General features: G+C 46.1%; 1 protein-coding gene across 2 annotated transcripts in view; it reads right to left on the minus strand.

Moving 5' to 3' along the window:
* LOC127009602 (MAM and LDL-receptor class A domain-containing protein 1-like) overlaps window positions 1-23,182 on the minus strand; it is a 74,479-nt gene that overhangs the window by 23,593 nt on the left and 27,704 nt on the right. Inside the window, exons 3-4 of one of the 2 annotated variants that reach the window (XM_050882815.1) lie at window positions 4,927-5,014; window positions 141-326 (exon numbers count right to left, since the gene is read on the minus strand). In XM_050882815.1, the coding sequence (XP_050738772.1) occupies window positions 141-326; window positions 4,927-5,014 (274 nt within the window). The remainder of the gene's footprint in view (window positions 1-140; window positions 327-4,926; window positions 5,015-23,182) is intronic. The other variant, XM_050882816.1, reaches the window with a different exon arrangement.

Consider the following 23,182-nt stretch of genomic DNA (forward strand, 5'->3'; position numbering starts at 1 on the left):
TTGGCTGTTAAGTGACGAGAAGTGAAGGTGGTCAGTGATGTTAGTGTGTCGTGGCCGTGCAGGTGAGGGCGTCAGGTGTCATGGGGGATCCAAAACAGGTGAGCCTCGCCCGTTGCACCCGTTGAGCGGCGGTGGTGTACCTTCAGGGGCGGCCTCGCTCTCCTGCCGCCCCCGCCTGCCCTGGTCTGTCCGGGCGGGGGGGAAGGGGCGCAGCGCGGGCCTTGGGCGGTCTTGGCGGGGAGGGCTCGTCGGCCGTGGTGTTGGTGGTGGCGGTGGCGGGATAGGCACCTCCACCGCCTCCTCCTCCGCCTCCTTCTCCTCCTCGACTGTAGCGCGGCGAGGCAGGAGGTCAGCAGGTTCAGGGGTCAGACTAAGGCTAACTCAAGCACACTAATACTAACGCCAGATTTTTTTTAAACGTCGTATTAGTATCTTTTGACAATGGACCGTATTGGCTATACAGGCAGCGCCACATGTGGCCACTCGACTCCAAGCTGTCCTTTCCATAGAGTTCAAGTTATAGACTAGACTACGTCTGAGGCTGTCTACGGGATACACGGCCATGGTGCCGCCATCGCTCCAAGCCGATGGTTGCACACACTTCACTCCTACCCGATTTCAGTTTTTCTCCATGTCAAATAGTAGTCAGGAAATCGGGTAGGAGTAAAGTGTGTGCAGTCGTTGGCTTGGAGCGGTGGCGGTATTAAGGCCTTGTATCCTGGAGGCAGCCTCAGACGCACTCTAGTACATAACTTGAATTCTATGGAAAGTACTGCTTTGACAGTTCACCGACTGGCCACATGTGGCGCTGCCTGTATAGCCAATACGGTCCATTATGTGGCTGATTTGTCCTTTTGACCAATTTTTCAGGGGTTTAGTTAGTTTTGTTGATTTTTTATATAACTTTTTACGACTGACTTTGTAATATCTCGACTTAACTATGACACTCCAACACTTCTAACTAACACCGTTCCGAACATGAAAGTGAAAGGACAAACTAGCCACCTAACTTAATAAATACTAATACGACATATATAAATTCAGGCGTACTATGTCTATCACGTCTATTACTACTTCAGACACAAACACTAACTCCAAAACTACAAATGATGGCTACTTTTTCGGCCCATATTCTCAAACTTTTCGGGGCTCACACACCTACATTTGAGAAGGCTTTTGTAGTGTAGTAGGTTTCATGAGCCTAGGTTTTTTTTTTCACAACAAAGGAGACAGCTCAAGGGCACAAAAAAAAGGAAACAATAATAAAAAAAAGCCCGCTACTCGCTGCTCCTAAAAAAAGAATCAAAAGAGGTGGCCGAAAGAGAGGTCAATTTCGACAAGGCTTCTTCAGCATGAATGTTAAAACCACTCATGAGAACCAGACTAGTTTCCTCTGTAGCCTTTAGATATATTTGTTCTGAGTGCCGAAAGCGCCTAAGAATACGGGCCCCATACCATCACTACCATCGACGCTACCACTAACTCCAGCACTAATCATGTCACTACCACTACCTCTAACACTAACTCAGAGAAGCGCTATTAGAGGAGCTGGTCATTGCTTAGGCTACATCAACGGGGCTTTACAGAGGAAGCAAAGCGTTTTATCCTGGTGAGGTTGGCTTAGTGTTTATGTCTACGCCGGGGAAGCAGGACCTCAGTAGAAGCTTTAACACACACACACACACACACACACACACACACACACACACACACGCACACAAACTATATTGCAAGCTTTATCATTTTTTTTTTTGCCCTCAGACTGTTTCCATGAACATAAAACACACACACACACACACACACACACACACACACACACACACACACACACACACACACACACACACACACGCACGCACGGCCTTGCATAACTCGAAGCACCAGACAAAAATGAGAGAAAGAAAAAGAAAAGTTAACTATCGACAAAAAAAATAACACCAAAAAAAGAACAGACACACACACAAAAAGAACATAGCCGTGGAAGTGAACAAAGAACTTATCCATTATACATAACAGCCCCCTCCTGGCAGCCGAGGTAATTTGTCATGGCGAAAGACACGTTAGGTAAGAAAGTAAGTTGGTAAGTATAAGTAACCTTCTGTTGTTATATAAGACAGAGGGGGGGAGGGGAGTTGAGAGGGTGAAGAAGGCAAGGTGAGTAAGAGGGAAGGGCTGGGAAGAGGGTAGGGTGAGGAAGAGGGTAGGGTGAGGAAGAGGGTAGGGTGAGGAAGAGGGTAGGGTGAGGAAAAGGGTAGGGTGAGGAAGAGGGAAGGGTGAGGAAAAGGGTAGGGTGAGGAAGAGGGATGGGCTGGGAAGAGGGTAGGGTGAGGAAAAGGGTAGGGTGCGGAAGAGGGAAGGGCTGGGAAGAGGGTAGGGTGAGGAAGAGGGTAGGGTGACGAAAAGAAGAGGGCAAGGAAGAGGTGAGGGCAAGGAAGAATTACACAGAATTACATAGATAACCAGACCACACAGGCCCTAAAAGTCCCATACTAGGTGGTCTGTCCTAAACCTAAGGAAGGGAGGAAGAGGGGAGGGCTAGAAAGAGGAGAGGGAGGGGAAAAGGAAGGGCAAGGAAAAGGGGAGGTTGAGGAAGAGGGGAGGGAGGGGTGAGGTCGAGGGGGGCACAGCACAATCCCCAATATTGCAGACACTGTTCTTCCCCAGCTCCAAGGCCGCACCACAACCCTCAACAGCAGTACAGGAGGAGGAGTCACCAGCGTACGTAACAGCAAGATAATGAAAGGCTATCACGACATTACCACCATTTACTTGATTTGATAACCTTGGACCCCCATTGTCAGGCTATTTAAAACGCTCCGCCCCACTGCATTCACTATGGGGAAAAGAATCGATGGGGAAGAGGAACATAATAAACAGTAAGATATAAACTGTGAGAGTGTGTGTGTGTGTGTGTGTGTGTGTGTGTGTGTGTGTGTGTGTGTGTGAAGGTGTTAAGGGAAGAGTGTGGGGAACGCGGTGAAGGATTGAGGGCTTATATTGAGGGTTAGTGAAAATAAGAAGAGAGTGGGTTAAAGGTCTCAAGGAGTTTATAGGGAATGAAATGCAAAATGGAAGAAGTGGGGAAAACAAAAGCAAGGTTGTGAGAAATCGTAGTGAAGGATCGAGGGCTTATATTGAGGGTTAGTGAAAATAAGAAGAGAGTGGGTTAAAGGTCTCAAGGAGTTTATAGGGAAAGAAATGCAAAAATGAAGACGTAGAGAAAACAAAAGCAAGGTTGTAGGAAACAGTAATGAAGGATCGAGGGCTTATATTGAGGGTTAAGGGAAAAAGAGAAAAGATGAGAGGTTTCTAGACGTTTACAGGGAAAGAAATGCAAAATGGAAGTAGAGAAAATAAAAGCAAGGTTGTAGGAAACAGTATTGAAGGATCGAGGGCTAATATTGAGGTTAGGGGAAACAGAGGAGAGTGGATGAGCGGTTTCAAGGAGTTTATAGGGAAAGAAATGCAAAAATGAAGACGTAGAGAAAACAAAAGCAAGGTTGTAGGAAACAGTAATGAAGGATCGAGGGCTTATATTGAGGGTTAGGGGAAACAGAGGAGAGTGGATGAGCGGTTTCAAGGAGTATATACACGGAAAGAAATGCAAAATGGAAAAAGTGGAAAAAACAAAAGCAAGGAGAAACGAAGAAAAGTAGAATGCGCATTGCAGAGGGACATTGAAGGACAAAAAAGAGGGAAAGGTGAGGAGAAAGACAAGAGTGAAGGAAGAATGAAGGACAGTGGATATAATGAAGAGAGTGAAGGAGGAGTAAGGAGGGACGAAATGAGTGCAGAAAGGAACAATGAAGAGCAGAAGGAGGAAAAGATGAGGAAAAAGACAACGAAGAGAGTGAAGGAGGAGTAAGGAGGGATAGAATGAGTGCAGAAAGGAACAATGAAGAGCAGAAGGAGGAGGAAAATATGAGGAAAAAGACATAACTAAGAGAGTGAAGGAGGAGTAAGGAGGGATAGAATGAATGCAAAAAGGAAGACGAGGAAAAAGACATAATGGAGGAGATGAAGGGACATAGGAAAGAGGAGTAGACAGAGAAGAGGAGCATCAGAAAGAGGTAAATTCTAAGGCATTCACTAAAGCTGCGCGTGGCCTCAGTGCTCATCTCCGTCGCATAAGCTCTTGGGCCTGTAATAAGGGCAAGAGGGCAAGAGGGGAAAGGTGCATGATAGGAAGAATGAATTAATAGAACGTAAAGAAAAGGGTTGAGGAAGGACGAGTACAGGAGAAGGAAAATAAAGGGTAGGAGGAGAAAAAAACGGTAATGAAAAAGACAGGAGTGAAGGAAGAATGAATGAATATTGAATTAATGAAGGGAACGAAGGAAGAGTGAAGGAGTGGAATTCGTACAGAAGAAGCAATGAAGAGGAAGAGGAAAAGAGAGTATGAGAGTAAATGATTAAGGGGCGAAGAGCAAGATCGAGGCCAGAGCACAGGTAAGTATGTGTTTGAACAGGTAAGGTAAGGTAAGGTGAGGTAAGGTAAGGTAAAGTGGGGTAGGGTAAGGAAAAGAAAAGGAAGGGAAGGGAGCGGAAGGAAAGGAAAGGGAAAGAAAGGGAAGGGAAAGAAAGGGAATGGGAGGGAAAGGATGGGAAGGGAAGGGAAGAGAAGGGAAGGAATGGGAAGGGAAGGAAAGGGAAGGGAAGGGAAGGGATGGAAAGGAAATATAAGGAAAGGAAAGAAAGGGAAGGGGAGGGAAGGGAAGGGAAGGGAAGGGAAGGGAAGGGAAGGAAAGGAAAAATAAGGAAAGGAAAGGAAGGGCAAGGAAAGGGAATGGAAGGGAAGGGAAGTGAAGGGAAGGGAAGGAAAGGAAAAATAAGGAAAGGAAAGGAAAAGAAAGGAAAGGTAAAGTAAAGTAGGTGAGTGAGTGTGTGTGTGTGTGTGTGTGTGTGTGTGTGTGTGTGCGTGCGTACCTGCGTTCTCCGGGTCGGTGGGCTGCTGTCTCTTGGTCCGCGCCAGCACCGGCTCCTCCTCCGCCTCGGCCTCCGCGGGCTCATGGTGCTGCACGGGAGGGAAAAAATAAATTAAAGAAGAAATACAGAAAAAGTTTATCACCACTACTAATGCTGTCACCACCTGTTTTCCTGTTACTTTCGGGGCTGTTACTACTACTACTACTACTACTACTATTGTTGCTACTACTACTACTACTACTACTACTACTGGAAAAAAAAAGGAAAAGTAAGGAGAGGAAAGGAAAGGAAAGAGAAAGATGAGAAAAGGAATCTCTTTTGTTTCACGCTAGATCTATATCTTATGCTACTCATCAATCATCATCATCATCATCATCATTATCATCATCATCATTAACATTTCCCACGAGCATTCACTTCTCGCCCCCAAGAGGAAGGTTGGGAAACTCGGCGCGTTGAGAGCGTAGAGTTGAGACAGAACATACCCGGCAGACAGTGGCAGGGAAGGCGGGACGGCGAGGTAAGACGGGAGGGGGGAAGGGAGGAGAGGTGGAACGGGAGGAATGAAGGAGGACGGGAGGAAGGAAGAAGGAGAATGAGAAGCAGAAAGAAGAGGAGAAGAAGGAGGAACGGGAATAGACGGAAGATGGAAGAAGGAAAGAAGGAAAGAAGGAGAAACAGCAAGGGAATGAGAATGAAGGAGGAAGGAAGGAAGGAAGAAGGAGAATGAGGATCAGAAAGAGGAGGAGGAGGAGGAGGAGGAGGAACAGGAAAAGAAGGAAGATGTAAGAAGGAAAGAAGGAAAGAAGGAGAAACAGCAAGGGAATGAGAATGAACGAGGAAGGAAGGAAGGAAGGAAGAAGGAGAATGAGGATCAGAAAGAGGAGGAGGAGGAGGAGGAGGAGGAGGAACAGGAAAAGAAGGAAGATGTAAGAAGGAAAGAAGGAAAGAAGGAGAAACAGCAATGGAATGAGAATGAAGGAGGAAGGAAGGAAGGAAGAAGGAGAATGAGGATCAGAAAGAGGAGGAGGAGGAGGAGGAACAGGAAAAGAAGGAAGATGTAAGAAGGAAAGAAGGAAAGAAGGAGAAACAGCAATGGAAGGAGAATGAAGGAAGACAGGAGGAAGGAAGAAGGAGAATAAGAAGCAGAAAGAAGAGGAGGAGGAGGAGGAGGAACAGGAAAAGAAGGAAGATGTAAGAAGGAAAGAGGGAAAGAAGGAGAAACAGCAATGGAAGGAAAATGAAGGAAGACAGGAGGAAGGAAGAAGGAGAATGAGGATCAGAAAGAGGAGGAGGAGGAGGAGAAGGAGGAGGAAAAGAAGGAAGATGTAAGAAGGAAAGAAGGAGAAACAGTAAGGGAATGAGAATGAAGGAAGACAGGAGGAAGGAAGAAGGAGAATAAGAAGCAGAAAGAAGAGGAGGAGGAGGAGGAGGAACAGGAAAAGAAGGAAGATGGAGGAAGGGAAGAAGAACCAGGGAAGAAAGTGAATAAATAGGAAAACCAAACGAAAGATGAAAGTCAGACACGTCAATAGCCAAGCCCATGCCATAGGTCCATAATTAGAGAGGAAGCAATCATTATTTTCCACATTAATGACATTCCACGCTCATTCCTCACCACCCACAAAGACTCGGCCCTCCCTCACCTCCCCCCCGCCCCGACCTGACCCCCCCTGACCCCCCGCATAGGCCAGTAAAAGAAAAAAAAGGAGAGTCTGAAGGAATTGGGTCGCCCTGCCCTGGAGAATTCGGGCTATACACGCACCCTTCCGAAAGCCCCCCCCCTAGCCCCCCTCCTCCCCCGTCCCAGTGACCTAGTTTTGGGGCTTCCTTCCTTCCTTCCTTCCTTCTCTCGTCTTTATCCTGTTTTTTTTTTTCCTATTTATCTTCTCCTTCCTCCTCTTCTTCCTCTTGCTTCTTATTCTCGCTATTTTCTCTCAGCTCCTCTTCCTCCTCCTTCTGTTTCTTGTCCTTCTTATCTTCTTCCTTCCTTCCCTCATTTTTATCCTGTTTTTCATCTTCCTTATATTCTTCTTCTTCCTCTTCCTCCTCAGCGTTCAAGAAATGTATAATCGTTTTACTGCACAAATCACAGCGAGTGTAAATAAGTTCATTCCACTCAAGCCACGAAGGACTGATAATCAAAAACCGTTGTGGGTGAATAATTACCTACAAAAAATCATCGTCGAAAAAAGAAAACTCGATAAGAAATATAAACTGTCACATAATTCACAGGATCATACTAATTACATCAATTTCAAGAGAGCGTACGAAAGGAAAATCAGAAAACAGAAACGCGAATATGAGATGAAAATATCACTCGATGCTAAAAAAAATCCCAGGTTATTTTTCAGTTACATAAGAAACAAAAAAACTGTTAAAAATAATATCGGCCCACTCCTATTAAGTGGCAATACGATTAGTGATGATAAAGGCATGGCGTCGGTCCTAAGTTCAACCTTTAGTAGCGTATTTACAAAAGAGAACATGACATCGATTCCAGCCCCGAAGAAAATTGTTCAAGGCCCTGAAGAACATAAGCTTGCATTGACCGAAATTGACATCAGCGAGGTGCGTGCGTACCTGCAGAAAATAGATCCAAATAAATCTCCGAGCCCCGACAATTTATCTCCTCGCGTGTTGAGAGAATGTAGTCATCAGCTAGAATTACCCATAACATTAATATTCAACAAGTCATTAGCACAGGCCAGTGTGTCTCTCGAGTGGATATTACCCCGATCTTTAAAAATGGAGATAAAAAACAAGCCAGTAATTATCGTCCTATTAGCCTCACGTCTGTCCTAATTAAACTATTCGAAAAAATGATCAGGGATAAAATGATCACTTTCCTTGAAACAAATGATTTGATAACTGATAGTCAGCATGGATTTCGTAGTAATCGGTCTTGCCTTACCAACCTATTAACCTTTTTCAACGATGTTTATACATGTTGGGACGCCCGAAGCCCATATGACGTAATTTACTTAGATTTTCAGAAAGCGTTTGATAAAGTTCCTCACGTTAGGCTTATTTCTAAACTGCGTTCCCACGGTATTAACGACCATCTATGTGCGTGGATTCATGACTGGCTAACCAACAGAGAACAACGTGTAGTTCTTAATGGTGAAGCATCGGATTGGCAACCCGTCACCAGTGGCGTGCCCCAAGGTTCGGTTCTGGGGCCAACACTATTCATAATCTACGTGAACGACTTAGAAACTGATATCCTATCAAAAGTAGCCAAATTCGCCGACGACGCCAAATTAGGAGGTACGGTAATGAACAGTCAAAGTTGCGAGAATATTCAATCAGACTTAATAAGACTTGCCGACTGGAGCGAAAAATGGCAAATGAGTTTTAACGTAGATAAATGTAAAGTAATGCACATAGGTGAAAAAAATCCTAACTTTAAATATCAGATTCAAGGACATGAGCTCAGCGAAGAAAACAAGAAAAAGATCTTGGTGTCATTATCAGTAACACTCTTAAAATGAGTGATCAATGTTCTGCAGCGAGTAAAAAAGCCAATATGATGTTGGGATTAATCTCAAGAAACTTTGATTATATATCACCCGAACTTATGAAGAGATTATATTTAGCATTTGTAAGACCACACCTAGAATACGCCTTTCAGTTCTGGTCACCGAACTTTATCAAAGATCAAGTTTTGCTAGAAAAGATACAGCGACGAGCAACCAAACAAATTCCAGCGCTCCGAAACTTGCCATATGACGAGCGTTTAAAGCGTTTGGATATGTTTTCCCTAAAAAAGCGAAGGATAAGAGGGGACTTAATTGAAGTGTTCAAAATCCTTAATGGATTCGACAACATTAACCCAGATAGTCTATTTCAGAGAGACACCAACACAAGAACACGCAGGAACGGTATGAAGTTAAAGGAAAACCGCAGAAACAACCGATGTTTAGAAGTAATTGCGCATAAGTTTTCAACCACACCGTCACCATCTCCATCACAGAGTCCACCGTAGTCAGTTAGCGCACAGAGTATCAAGTCTGGATAAGTTCAAGATAGATTATACAGGATCTGACCCTTCTTCTTTCTTCGCATGTTTTTGCAGCAAGAAGACACGTCAACCTATCCGTATCTTTCCCCACAACCTAAGATTGCAAAAGTAGAAAAAGAACACAATAATAAAGCAACAGTTAATGTGTCATGATGAGTGGTGGAGTGAGGGTGGTGCAGGGTGACAGTTACTGGGCGTGTGTGGTACCCTGCCCGGTAAAAATGAGGATCGCTTCCACCTGTGCCCCTGAAACTACACCTCACCCATCGTGAGTATTCTGGGGCTTCTGGCTGCCCTGTGTAGGCTTCCGGTCTCTTCCAGTCTCCTGTATTTCTATGTTCTTATGTTCTTATGCCATCCCCATTTTCCCCCACAGCTTATAGCGTAAGTAGCGTAAGTTATAATCCCTCTTCTTTCTCTCTATTTTAAAAAAAAATTTCCATGGCCCTTTTCCTTAAAAAAGGTACATGGTGTCTTCTAACTATTTCCTGCCACGTTGCCGCAGGGAGCATCTATTCTGTCCTGTCCTACCACACGTAGATTACTAGTAGTAGCGGTAGTAAACAGACACCCTCGCCATAGACCGATAGGTCTTCTGGTGTCTGTTCTTCTTATGTATCCTATGTATTCCTCCTCCTCCTCATGCCTAGTATTTTCCTTATCTTCTCCTCCTTCTCCTCCTCCTCCTCTTGTTTCTTATTATCGTTATCTTCTTCCTCTCCTCCTCCTCCTCCTCCTCCTGTTTCTTATTCTCCTTATCTTCTTCTTCCTCCTCCTCCTTCTATTTCTTGTCTTTCTTATCTTATCCTTCCTCCTCCTCCTCCTCCTCCTCCTTTTCCTCCTATATCTTAATCTCCTTCTCTTCTTCTTCCTCCTCCTCCTCTTCCTCCTCCTGTTTCTAATCCTCCTCATCTTCTCCTTTTCCTCCTGTATCTTAATCTCCTCTTCTTCTTCCTCCTCCTCCTCTTCCTCCTCCTGTTTCTAATCCACCTCATCTTCTCCTTCTTACTCCTCCTCCGATTCCTCCTTCATCTTCATTACCGTCATCATCTTCTTTTATCTTTTCCGCCCGTCCTTCCTCCTCCTCCTCCTCCTCTTCCGTCTCCTTAATACCCTCTTTTTTATACCCTGACCATAACCCATACATGCCTCTCTTTACTGCCCCTCATCAGCCTAACACACGCACGCACACACGCACACACGAACACACACACATACTTCTGTCTTTTTCTCTAGCTATCTGTCTATTTGTCTGTCTGTATGTTTCTGTCTACCTGTCTATCTGTCTATCTATAAATCTTCTTATTGTGTGGTAAGTTTTTTTTTATCTCTATCAATTTATCTTTTGTGTGTGTAGTCAATTTTCTTTTTTTTATTGCTGTCTCTCTGTCTATCTATCTATCTATCTATCTATCTATCTATCTATCTATCTATCTATCTATCTATCTATTTATCTATCTTTGTGTTGTATGATCAGTTTTCTTCTTTTTTTTATCTCTATCAATTTATCTTTTGTGTGTGGAGTAATTTTTCTTTTCTCCTTTCTTTTTTTCTTTTATTTTTCTTCTGTCCTTGCCCTTCTTCCTCTGTGTGGCTGTGATGAATGATGTCGATGAATTTATTACCCTTCTCTTTTCTTCATGTTTCTCGCCCCTCCTACCTGCTTATACCTGCCTACCTGTCTGCCTCCTGCTCACCTGTACCTTCGTTCCTTCCCTTTCTTTTCCTATGTTCATTCTCGTTTTTTCGTGTCCTCTTTTTCACCAAACTTCTATTTTTTTTTTCCATTTCTCTTCTACCTTATTTCCTTCGTTTTCCTTCTCTTCTCTCCTTCCCTGTGTTCTGTTTTCCTCATTCCTTCTTCTCCTGTATTCCTTTTCTTTTTCATTGTTCCCCTTTCGTTCATACTTCTTCTTTCTTTCTCGCCTTTTATTATTATTCTCCTTCCCGTTTTTGTTCCGGCTTCTTCTTCTTCCCTTCTCCATTCCTGTTTTTGATTCATCTTTTTCTCTTCTTCCTTCCTTCCGTCTACGTTTCTTCCCTTCCGTTTATACTTCTCCTTAATTCTTTCCTTCTCCCATTCCCCCATTCTTTTCCTTTCCGTTCATGTCCCTGTTTCTTCTTTTCTTCTCTGTCTTCCTTCGTTCCTGTTCCTTCTTCTTCCTTTCTTCCATTTTCCTTCCGTCCCTTTCTTTTTCTCCTTCTTCTCCTTCTCTTCCTTCCTTTCATTTTTCCACACCTTTCTACCTGCCTACCTGTCCTTTCTGTGCCCCCTTCCCTTCTCTTCCTCTCCCTCCATTCCTCATTCTTCCTTCCTCCTGTTCTTCTCTCTCCTTCTCTCCTTCTCTTCCTTGCTCTCCATTCTCTTCATTTTTCCTCCCTCTGTCCTCTCTCCTTCTCTTCCTCGTCCTTCAGTCCCTTATTCCTACTTCCTCCTGTCCTTCAGTGTCCCCTCTCCCTCTCTCCCTCTCTCCCTCCCTTCCTCCTGTTTTCAGTGGCTTACTCATAATCGATTCCCGTAGTGATTATAGATACGTGTGTGTGTGTGTGTGTGTGTGTGTGTGTGTGTGTTAAATATGTAGGAAACCGTAGCTGCGTGTGTCACTCTCCTCCACCTCCTCCCCCTTTCCTTCAATACCTCTCTCTCCTCCTCCTCCTCCTCCTCGACACATTAGCTGGACGCCCCGACTGGTTCATGAAAGCTTAATTGTACGTCTCGCGCGGGGAGGGAAGAGGGAAAGAACGAGTGATGAGAGGAAGGAAGGGGAGAGGGAGAGAAGAACGAGGGAGGGGGGGGAGAGGGAAGGGAGAGGGAGAGAAGAGGGAGGGAAAGAGGGAAGGGAGATGGGGAGGGGAGAACGAGTGAAGGGAGGAAAGAGGGAAGGGATGGGAGAAAAGAGTGCGGGGAGGAAGGAAGGAAGGGAGAAGGGAGAGAAGAGTAAGGGGAGGAAGGAAGGGAGAGGGGGAGAGAAGAACGAGCGAGAGGGAGGAAGGTGGATTGCTAGGGAAGAAGAAATGAAAGTGGGAGAGAAAGGGTGGGAAAAGGAAAGGAAGGAGAGAGGGAGAGAAAGAGAGGAAAGAGGAGAGAGAGAGAGAGAGAAAGAGAGAGAGAGAGAGAGAGAGAGAGAGAGAGAGAGAGAGAGAGAGAGAGAGAGAGAGAGAGAGAGAGAGAGAGAGAGAGAGAGAGAGAGAGAGAGAATAAGAAAAAAGGAAAGAAAGTAGCAAAAGAGAAAAAGAAAGATAAGAATGAAGAAACAAACGTAAAAGCAAATGAATATAGCAAAAATGACGGAATTAAAAAATGAAAAGAGAGAGAAATAGATGCCAAGAAGGAAAGAAGGAAAGAAACAAAAAAGGAATGAAGAAAAAGAGAAAATGCCGAGAAATAAACAACAATAAAACGAAAGAAAGAAAGAAAAACAGGAAAAACTATAAATATCACAAATAATCAGATGATGAAAAAAAAGTGTCACTCTCCATCACTCCACCACAAATACAAAACAAACAAAAATCAAGCAAAAAACACACAAACACACGCACAAATTGGGCTTAGAGGTAAACAAACAACGCAGGTAATATGAGCAAGCAATTCCACGCCTCTGGGACGGTCATCAGGTAAAGACTAGCCTGGCCTCGGCCTGGCGGGAAGGAGGAAAACGCGTGCCAGGCTCCGATGTAACTCCCGGCGAAGGTAAACAAAGATTCAGCCTTTTCAACGGCACGCAAAGGATTGATTGATTGATTGATTGATAGTTTATTGTTGCAGGTAAACAACAAGGGAGAAGGGAAAGGGAACCGAGCACAGAAAGAGACATAGAGAGGAGGAGAGGAGGAGGAAAGGGATGAGAAGAGAAGAAAACAACAAAAAAGAGAAGAGTAGAGAAGAGAAAAGAAGGGAAGGGAAGGTAAACAAAGATTCGGTCCTTTCAACGGCACGCAAAGGGAAGCGAGCACAGAAAGAGACATAGAGAGGAGAAGAGGAGGAGGGAAGGGATGAGAAGAGAAGAAAACAACAAAAAAGAGAAGAGTAGAGAAGAGAAAAGAAGGGAAGGGAAGGTAAACAAAGATTCAGCCTTTTCAACGGCACGCAAAGGGAAGCGAGCACAGAAAGAGACAAAGAGAGGAGAAGAAGGGAAGGAGAGAAGAAGAAAACAAAAAGAGAAGACAAGAGGAAGAAGAAGAAGGAAAGAGCAGGAAGAAAAGAGCACAGAGGAGAGAAGAGAAGACACAGAGAAGGGAAGAAAAAAAGAAAAGGGAAGAGAAGAGATGACACAAAAAGGAGAAGAGAAGTGAAGACAAGAGAAGAAAAAAGAAGAGAAAAAGGAGGGAAAAAAGAGAAGAGAGGACGAGAAGAGAAGACAGAGAAGAAAAGAAAAAAGAGAGAAGGAAAGAGAAGAGAAGAAATAAGAAGAGAAAAGCCAGACGAAGAGAGAGAAGAGGAGGCAGAGAGATCGGTCGAGGTGGGGACTGGGGTGTTTTTACGTATGAGGCTATTTTTTTTTTATAGTAGTCGTAGTAGAAGGGAAGGAGACGGGAGGAAGACATACCTCACAGTGAGAGAGAGAGAGAGAGAGAGAGAGAGAGAGAGAGAGAGAGAGAGAGACCTTGAACAGCATAACCAACAGTTCCAATGCTTACTGAGCCAGGAGAAATGGAGGCTAAGGAGGAGGAGGAAAGAGTGAGGAGGAAGGGAAGGAGAACGAGGGGGGGATGATAGCAACTAAGGGTCCAGTGGTGTTTGCCTTCCTCTAACCCCTTCTTCCCTTCCCCCTCTCCTCTATATAAAAAAAAAAAAAGTGCATGTGGAGGCAAGCGAGTGTGCGGGAGGGAGAGGAGGAAAGAGGAAGGGAGGAGGACACCGTGAAAGGATACAAAGAAACGAGAGAGGACGGAAGAGGAAGGAAGGACATGGAAACTTGGACACATGGAAATGAGGCAGTGTAAATCCCAATGGCTAATTACGTGGCTGCCCGCTCTGGTGATTTGATTTGTCCGACAGATGAACGCACTTCGGTATTCAGCTTACTCCTGACGCAGCGAAATAGCGGTCGACTCGATTATAATTATTAAAAAAACTGATAGTATTCGCTCTTACTACTTCTGAGGGGAGATTGTTCCAGTGGCGGATGACCCGATTTGAAAAGAAACTCCTGCCAGGGTCTGTACCACATCGCTTCGCTCGAATAGGTAGACCGTTACTTCCAGCTTTTAAGTTGGTTCGTAGCTAAAAAAAAACTTAACGTTGCTGAACTTTTTGAGGTGTTTGAAGACCTGAATCTTATCTCCTCGTCAGCGTCTCTTTTCCAGCGTGAAACGAGTGACATGGATGAAAGAGGAGGGAAGGACATCACGAGAGAACGAAAGATAGAGGAAGAACAGAACGAGAAGGACTAAATAAGGAGGATAGACCATGAGAGTACGAAAGAGCAAGGGAGGAAAGCACACAAGGACTAGAAGGGAAGGAAGAACAACAAGACAGATCGAAATAAGGGAGAACATTACAAGAGGACGAACCAGGAAGAGAAAACAAAATGAAAGGACGAAAGAGCAAGGGAGGAAAGCACACAAGGACTAGAGGGAAAGGAAGAACAACAAGAAGGATGGAAATAAGAGGGAAAACATCACGAAAGAACAAAAAAAAGGAGGAGAAAACAAAATGAGAGTACGAAAGAGCAAGGGAGGAAAGCATACAAGGACTAGAGGAAAAGGAAGAACAACAAGAGAGATCGCAATAAGAGAAGAGAAAACAAAATGAGAGAAGGAAAGAGTAAAGAAAAACAAGACAGGAGAATGAAAGAGGGAAGAAGAACAACTCAAAAGAACTAAAGAAAATGGAAACCCCGAAAGAGAGCAAAAGGAAACAAAAACACCAAAATATGATAAAGGAAAGGAAATATGAAAAGAAAGAAAAAAAAGGATAGTCTGGGGAAAGGAGTGTGAAGAAAGGAAAGTGAGTGTAAGAGAAGAAATAGATGACATAGAAAAGAAAGGGAGAGAAAAAAACAGGTAAGAAGAGAGAGAGAGAGAGAGAGAGAGAGAGAGAGAGAGAGAGAGAGAGAGAGAGAGAGAGAGAGAGAGAGAGAGAGAGAGAGAGAGAGAGAGAGAGAGAGATATTACCCAACCAAAGCATTTCCTGACGCAGCAGAAGGAATACAAGGAGGCGTTTGTCACAATTCGAGCTAAAAAAAAAAAGAAAGAAAGAAAAAAATAATAAATAAAAAGTAAAAAAAAAAAAAACCCACAACTGACTGACCACGTGACCATGTTGTAGTAGCTAACGAAAGGGAGGAAGAGAGGACAGGTAACATAGGTAAATAGAGGATAATTATACCATACGAAGAGATAAAGATGGACGAAGAGGGAAAGAGAGAGTGAAGAAGAAGACATACAGGTATTGAAGATATGAAGAAAACAGAGAGAGAGAAAAAGAAAAGAAACAACCGGAGAAAGACAAAGACAAATAAGTAATGGAGAAAGAAGAGTAAATGGAAAACGGAAAATATATACAAACGAAAAAGAAGAAAAAGGAGGGATGGAAAGAAAGGAATAAACGGATTAAGGAAACACCAGAAAAAAATAGAAAATATGAAAGAAAAATGAGGAAAAAGAATAAAACAAAAAGAATCAAGAATCAGGAGTAATAAACAGGAAAATGGAATAGACGGATAAAGGAGGAGGAAAGAAAAGAAATGTAGACAGACAGAAGGGAACGCTAATTTTTCTACTTTTTTTTACGTATAAGGCAAAAAGGAAAAGAAAAAACTCGAAATGATAAAAGAAAGAAAAATATCAATAAAAGAAAAAGATAGACAAATAGAGAAGGGAAGTAATTGAAGAAGGAACAGAGGGAAGAAGGGAAGAATATAATAGGAAGAATATAAAAGAAAAGGAAGGAAAATACGAATAAAAGAAAAAGATAGACAAATAAAGAAGGGAAGTAAGTGAAGAAGGGAAATAGGAAAGAAGGGAAGAATATAAAAGAAAAGGACACAAAAAACAAGGAAAATGAAAAGGAGAAAGAAAGGAAAAAGAAAAAATGAAAGAAAAAAAGACATTCACATACAGATAGATAAAGAGAAGTAAACAAATAGATAAGAATAAATTAGCAGATAGATAGATAGATAAATAGATAGAGATTTACAGAAAGAGAAAGAGAACAAGAAAGAACGAAAGAAATAAAGCAAAAAAAACACCAATAAAAGTAAGCAAGGAAGGTCAGGGGCAGGTCAGGGTGGTAGTGGTGGTGGTGGTGGTGGTAGCGTTAGTGGTGGTGGAATTGATGGGCGTGGTGGTGATGGGTGTGGTGGTGCTGAGGGTGGTGGTGATAGTGGTGGTGGTGGGGATGGGGGGTTAGTGGTGGTGGTGGTGGTGGTCAGAGGGACAGGCCATTGACCCTTAAATACCAAAACTAAATCGATATGACAGACAGACACGCGACAGAGCAATATATCCATTCTCTTTCTCTCTCTCTCTCTCTCTCTCTCTCTCTCTCTCTCCCCCCCCGCCGTTCACAACACGGACGCTGCCGGGAGGCGCCGCGAAAGGATTTTTTCGAACCCGGAGCCGCGGTCGGGGTCCACTCAAGGGTCCACTCGAGCCACTATCCCAGAACCGATGAAGTCGGTTTGTCGGCACCAACGCAATATTAACTTTATACTCATTTAGACTTTTCTTCAAGTCTGACAGTGTTCCTGCCGGGGCCGGGGGCCGAGAGGGAGCCCAGGGCCTCGTCACGGCCGAACGGAGGTTACTGGGGGGCTTGGGCGCTTGGGCCCCCTCACGGCCTAAGGTAGGTTACCGGGTGGCCTGGAGGAGGTCCCCGGCCCCTGCAGACGCTACGAAGAGAGCACAAAACTTAAATGACCGCAGCATATATAGGCTATTATGTTGCCCAGGCCTTCTTCAAATGGAGAAATGGGAAGAGTTGCTGACCATGACTTAACCGTCGGGGTGGTGCCCTTCGAAAAAGAAGAGGTTCTTATGAAGGTTGTATCGTCCATAAGGGATGACTAACTCCTTAAAATTATGGGTGAATCTTATCTGGGGTGAATAGGATTCATCCATAACAACAAACAGCAGGGAGAAAGGAAAAACACAAATCACTTTTAGACCACAACACCATCAAAATTATGGGGGAGTCTTATCTGGGGTGAATAAGACTCACTCATAACAACAAATAGCAGGGGGAAAGGAAAAACACATCACTTTTAGACCACAACACCATCAAAATTATGGGGGAGTCTTATCTGGGGTGAATAAGACTCACTCACAACAACAAACAGCAGGGAGAAAGGAAAAACACACATCACTTTTAGACCACAACACCATCAAAATTATGGGGGAGTCTTATCTGGGGTGAATAAGACTCACTCACAACAACAAACAGCAGGGAGAAAGGAAAAACAAACATCACTTTTAGACCACAACACCATCAAAATTATGGGGGAGTCTTATCTGGGTATGAATAAGACTCACTCATAACAACAAACAGCAGGGAGAAAGGAAAAACAAACATCACTTTTAGACCACAACACCATCAAAATTATGGGGGAGTCTTATCTGGGGTGAATAAGACTCACCCATAACAACACAATAAAAACAATACTTCAGAACACCACCTTTTGGCCCTGACATCACACTCAAGGGTTAGTCTTCCCTGAGGACACAACACAAACTTTCAAGAATCTTCCTCAAGGCAGCCAAGTTGGATATAAGACAGCCAGAACAAAACAGACTTGCTGACCATGCCTGACTGTCGGGGTGGGATGCTGACCCTGACTTAACTGTCGGGGTGGGATGCTGACCCTGACTTAACTGTCGGGGTGGGATGCTGACCCTGACTTAACTGTCGGGGTGAGATGCTGACCCTGACTTAACTGTCGGGGTGGGATGCTGACCCTGACTTAACTGTCGGGGTGGGATGCTGACCATGCCTGACTGTCGGGGTGGGATGCTGACCCTGACTTAACTGTCGGGGTGGGATGCTGACCCTGACTTAACTGTCGGGGTGGGATGCTGACCCTGACTTAACTGTCGGGGTGGGATGCTGACCCTGACTTAACTGACGTTGTGTGATGCTGACCCTGACTTAACTGTCTGGGTGGGATGCTGACCCTTAATTAACTGTCGGGGTGGGATGCTGACCCTGACTTAACTGACGATGTGGGATGCTGACCCTGACTTAACTGTCGGGGTGGGATGCTGACCCTGACTTAACTGACGGGGTGGGATGCTGACCCTGACTTAACTGTCGGGGTGGGATGCTGACCCTGACTTAACTGTCGGGGTGGGATGCTGACCCTGACTTAACTGACGGGGTGGGATGCTGACCCTGACTTAACTGACGGGGTGGGATGCTGACCCTGACTTAACTGTCGGGGTGGGATGCTGACCCTGACTTAACTGTCGGGGTGGGATGCTGACCCTGACTTAACTGACGGGGTGGGATGCTGACCCTGACTTAACTGTCGGGGTGGGATGCTGACCCTGACTTAACAGACGGGGTGGGATGCTGACCCTGACTTAACTGTCCGGGTGGGATGCTTACCCTGACTTAACTGTCGGGGTGGGATGCTGACCCTGACTTAACTGACGGGGTGGGATGCTGACCCTGACTTAACTGACGGGGTGGGATGCTGACCCTGACTTAACTGACGGGGTGGGATGCTGACCCTGACTTAACTGACGGGGTGGGATGCTGACCCTGACTTAACTGACGGGGTGGGATGCTGACCCTGACTTAACTGTCGGGGTGGGATGCTGACCCTGACTTAACTGACGGGGTGGGATGCTGACCCTGACTTAACTGTCGGGGTGGGATGCTGACCCTGACTTAACTGACGGGGTGGGATGCTGACCCTGACTTAACTTTCGGGTCGGTATGCCGACCCTGACTTAACTGTCGGGGTGGGATGCTGACCCTGACTTAACTGACGGGGTGGGATGCTGACCCTGACTTAAATGACGGGCTCGGATGCTGACCCTGACTTAATTGACGGGTGGGATGCTGACCCTGACTTTACTGACGGGTTGGGATGCTGACCCTGACTTAACTGACGGGGTGGGATGCTGACCCTGACTTAACTGACGGGGTGGGATGCTGACCCTGACTTAACTGTCGGGGTGGGATGCTGACCCTGACTTAAGTGTCGGGGTGGGATGATGACCCTTACTTAAATGACGTGGGATGCTGACCCTGACTTAACTGTCGGGGTGGGATGCTGACCCTGACTTAACTGTCGGGGTGGGATGCTGACCCTGACTTAACTGTCGGGGTGGGATGCTGACCCTGACTTAACTGACGGGGTGGGATGCTGACCCTGACTTAACTGTCGGGGTGGGATGCTGACCCTGACTTAACTGTCGGGGTGGGATGCTGACCCTGACTTAATTGTCGGGGTGGGATGCTGACCCTGACTTAATTGTCGGGGTGGGATGCTGACCCTGACTTAATTGTCGGGGTGGGATGCTGACCCCTTAACTGTGGGGTGGGATGCTGACCCTGACTTAATGTGGGGTGGGATGCTGACCCTGACTTAACTGTCGGGGTGGGATGCTGACCCTGACTTAATTGTGGGGGTGGGATGATGACCTGACTTAATTGTGGGGTGGGATGCTGACCCTGACTTAACTGTCGGGTGGGATGTTGACCCTGACTTAACTGTCGGGTGGGATGCTGACCCTGACTTAACTGTCGGTGGGATGCTGACCCTGACTTAACTGACGGGTGGGATGCTGACCCTGACTTAACTGTCGGGTGGGATGCTGACCCTGACTTAACTGTCGGTGTGGGATGCTGACCCTGACTTAACTGACGGGGTGGGATGCTGACCCTGACTTAACTGTCGGTGTGGGATGCTGACCCTGACTCAACTGTCGGTGTGGGATGCTGACCCTGACTTAACTGTCGGTGTGGGATGCTGACCCTGACTTAACTGTCGGTGTGGGATGCTGACCCTGACTTAACTGTCATGGTTGGATGCTGACCTGACTTAACTGTCAGGGTGGGATGCTGACCTGACTTAACTGTCGGGTGGGATGCTGACCCTGACTTAACTGTCGGGGTGGGATGCTGACCCTGACTTAACTGTCGGGGTGGGATGCTGACCCTGACTTAACTGTCGGGGTGGGATGCTGACCCTGACTTAACTGACGGGGTGGGATGCTGACCCTGACTTAACTGACGGTGTGGGATGCTGACCCCGACTTAACTGTCGGTGTGTGATTCTGACCCTGACTTAACTGTCGGTGTGGGATGCTGACCCTGACTTAACTGTCGGTGTGGGATGCTGACCCTGACTTAACTGTCGGTGTGGGATGCTGACCCTGACTTAACTGTCGGTGTGGGATGCTGACCCTGACTTAACTGTCGGTGTGGGATGCTGACCCTGACTTAACTGTCGGGTGGGATGCTGACCCTGACTTAACTGTCGGGTGGGATGCTGACCCTGACTTAACTGACGGGGTGGGATGCTGACCCTGACTTAACTGTCGGGGTGGGATGCTGACCCTGACTTAACTGTCGGGGTGGGATGCTGACCCTGACTTAACTGACGGGGTGGGATGCTGACCCTGACTTAACTGTCGGGTGGGATGCTGACCCTGACTTAACTGACGGGTGGGATGCTGACCCTGACTTAACTGTCGGGTGGGATGCTGACCCTGACTTAACTGACGGGTGGGATGCTGACCCTGACTTAACTGACGGGGTGGGATGCTGACCCTGACTTAACTGTCGGGGTGGGATGCTGACCCTGACTTAACTGTCGGGGTGGGATGCTGACCCTGACTTAACTGTCGGGGTGGGATGCTGACCCTGACTTAACTGTCGGGGTGGGATGCTGACCCTGACTTAACTGACGGGGTGGGATGCTGACCCTGACTTAACTGACGGGGTGGGATGCTGACCCTGACTTAACTGACGATGTGGGATGCTGACCCTGACTTAACTGACGATGTGGGATGCTGACCCTGACTTAACTGACGGGGTGGGATGCTGACCCTGACTTAACTGACGATGTGGGATGCTGACCCTGACTTAACTGTCGGGGTGGGATGCTGACCCTGACTTAACTGACGATGTGGGATGCTGACCCTGACTTAACTGACGGGGTGGGATGCTGACCCTGACTTAACTGACGATGTGGGATGCTGACCCTGACTTAACTGTCGGGGTGGGATGCTGACCCTGACTTAACTGTCGGGGTGGGATGCTGACCCTGACTTAACTGTCGGGGTGGGATGCTGACCCTGACTTAACTGTCGGGGTGGGATGCTGACCCTGACTTAACTGTCGGTGTGGGATGCTGACCCTGACTTAACTGTCGGTGTGGGATGCTGACCCTGACTTAACTGTCGGTGTGGGATGCTGACCCTGACTTAACTGTCGGTGTGGGATGCTGACCCTGACTTAACTGTCGGTGTGGGATGCTGACCCTGACTTAACTGTCGGTGTGGGATGCTGACCCTGACTTAACTGTCGGGGTGGGATGCTGACCCTGACTTAACTGACGATGTGGGATGCTGACCCTGACATAACTGACGGGGTGGGATGCTGACCCTGACTTAACTGTCGGGGTGGGATGCTGACCCTGACTTAACTGTCGGGGTGGGATGCTGACCCTGACTTAACTGTCGGGGTGGGATGCTGACCCTGACTTAACTGTCGGGGTGGGATGCTGACCCTGACTTAACTGACGGGGTGGGATGCTGACCCTGACTTAACTGTCGGGGTGGGATGCTGACCCTGACTGAGCACATAAAGAAACAATACTACCCGCCACAACCTTCAGACACATCATCACAGGAGCTGCCTTGTATATGCCAACCGGCCTCTCGCAGACTCCTTACGTTCTTATGTTCTTATGTTCTCAAAGGTTAGTCTTACCTGTGGACAAAACAGCTTTCAAGGACCTTCATCAAGACAGCCAAGCTCAATGCAATGACGAGCCAGGACGGATTTACTTTACTTACCTAATTTACTTAACTTACTTTACTTACTTTCTTGATTTCTCTCTCTCTCTCTCTCTCTCTCTCTCTCTCTCTCTCTCTCTCTCTCTCTCTCTCTCTTCCCGGCTCCACCCCTCTCTCTTTTGCCCCTCTTTCTTTCTCCCCCATCTCCAGTACTTCCCTTTCTCCCTCTATATCATCCTTTCCTTCCTCCCCCTTCCCTCTCCCCTACTTCCCTTCCTCCCCCCCCTTCCGTCTCCCCTACTTCCCTTCCTCACCCCATTCTCTCCTTCTCCCCTTCCTCCCCCCTTCTAACCCCCCCTCCCCCGGCATGTTTGTAAGGGCTAACTCATGTATGTTTCCAGGAGTGATTGCGACCTTATGTGACCCCTGCAGCCTCTCCCCACCGCCCGCCCACCCCACCCTTCTCGTCCCTCCGCCCATTTCTCTCTCTCTCTCTCTCTCTCTGCGTATATTTACCTCCTGCTGTTATTTTCCTCACTTTCCCTTTCCTTCCTTCCTTCCTTTATCATCCATTTTTATTATTCCTCTTTTTATCCCTTTCTCTAATTCCTTGTTTCTATTTCCCAGTCATTAAGTGTATCTCCTTTCTATCTACTCTGTTCTTTTTCCCTTTTCTTTTCCTCTAGTTCCTCTTTTATTCGTCTCCCTCTTCTCCCTTTCTACCTACGCCTGTTTTTTTTTCCTCTTTATTTTCCTCTAGTTCCTCTTTTATTCGTCTCCCTCTTCTCCCTTTCTACCTACTCTGTTCTTTTTTCCCTTTTCTTTTCCTATAGTTCCTTATTTTATTCGTCTCCCTCTTCTCCCTTTCTATCTACTCTGTTCTTTTTTCCCTTTTCTTTTCCTATAGTTCCTTATTTTATTCGTCTCCCTCTTCTCCCTTTTCTCCTACTCTGTTCTTTTTCTCCTTTCTCTTTTCCTCTAGTTCCTTCTTTTATTCGCCTCCCTCTTCTCTCCCTCTCTTCTCATTGTTTCCCTTCTATCTCCCGGCCAGAAAGTGAAAGGATCGTGAAGCACATGTTTAAAAGACAGGGTTTGTTGATAAGAACACCCAATCATATATCAAAGCTCTTTTATAGAAGACTAAAGGGCTAATGTGACAGATATGAGCACTGAGGCCACGCGCAACGAGGTACAGCGTATGACGAATGAAAGACGCACGACGAATGTATGACGTGTAGCGTATGACCTCAACTTGACTTTAAAAAGGGATTGACCGGGACAGGATATAGAGAAAGGGAGAATTCGCGGAAAAAGAGAGTT

This window comes from Eriocheir sinensis, chromosome 41 (assembly GCF_024679095.1).
Source record: "Eriocheir sinensis breed Jianghai 21 chromosome 41, ASM2467909v1, whole genome shotgun sequence".
Lineage (NCBI taxonomy): Eukaryota > Metazoa > Arthropoda > Malacostraca > Decapoda > Varunidae > Eriocheir > Eriocheir sinensis.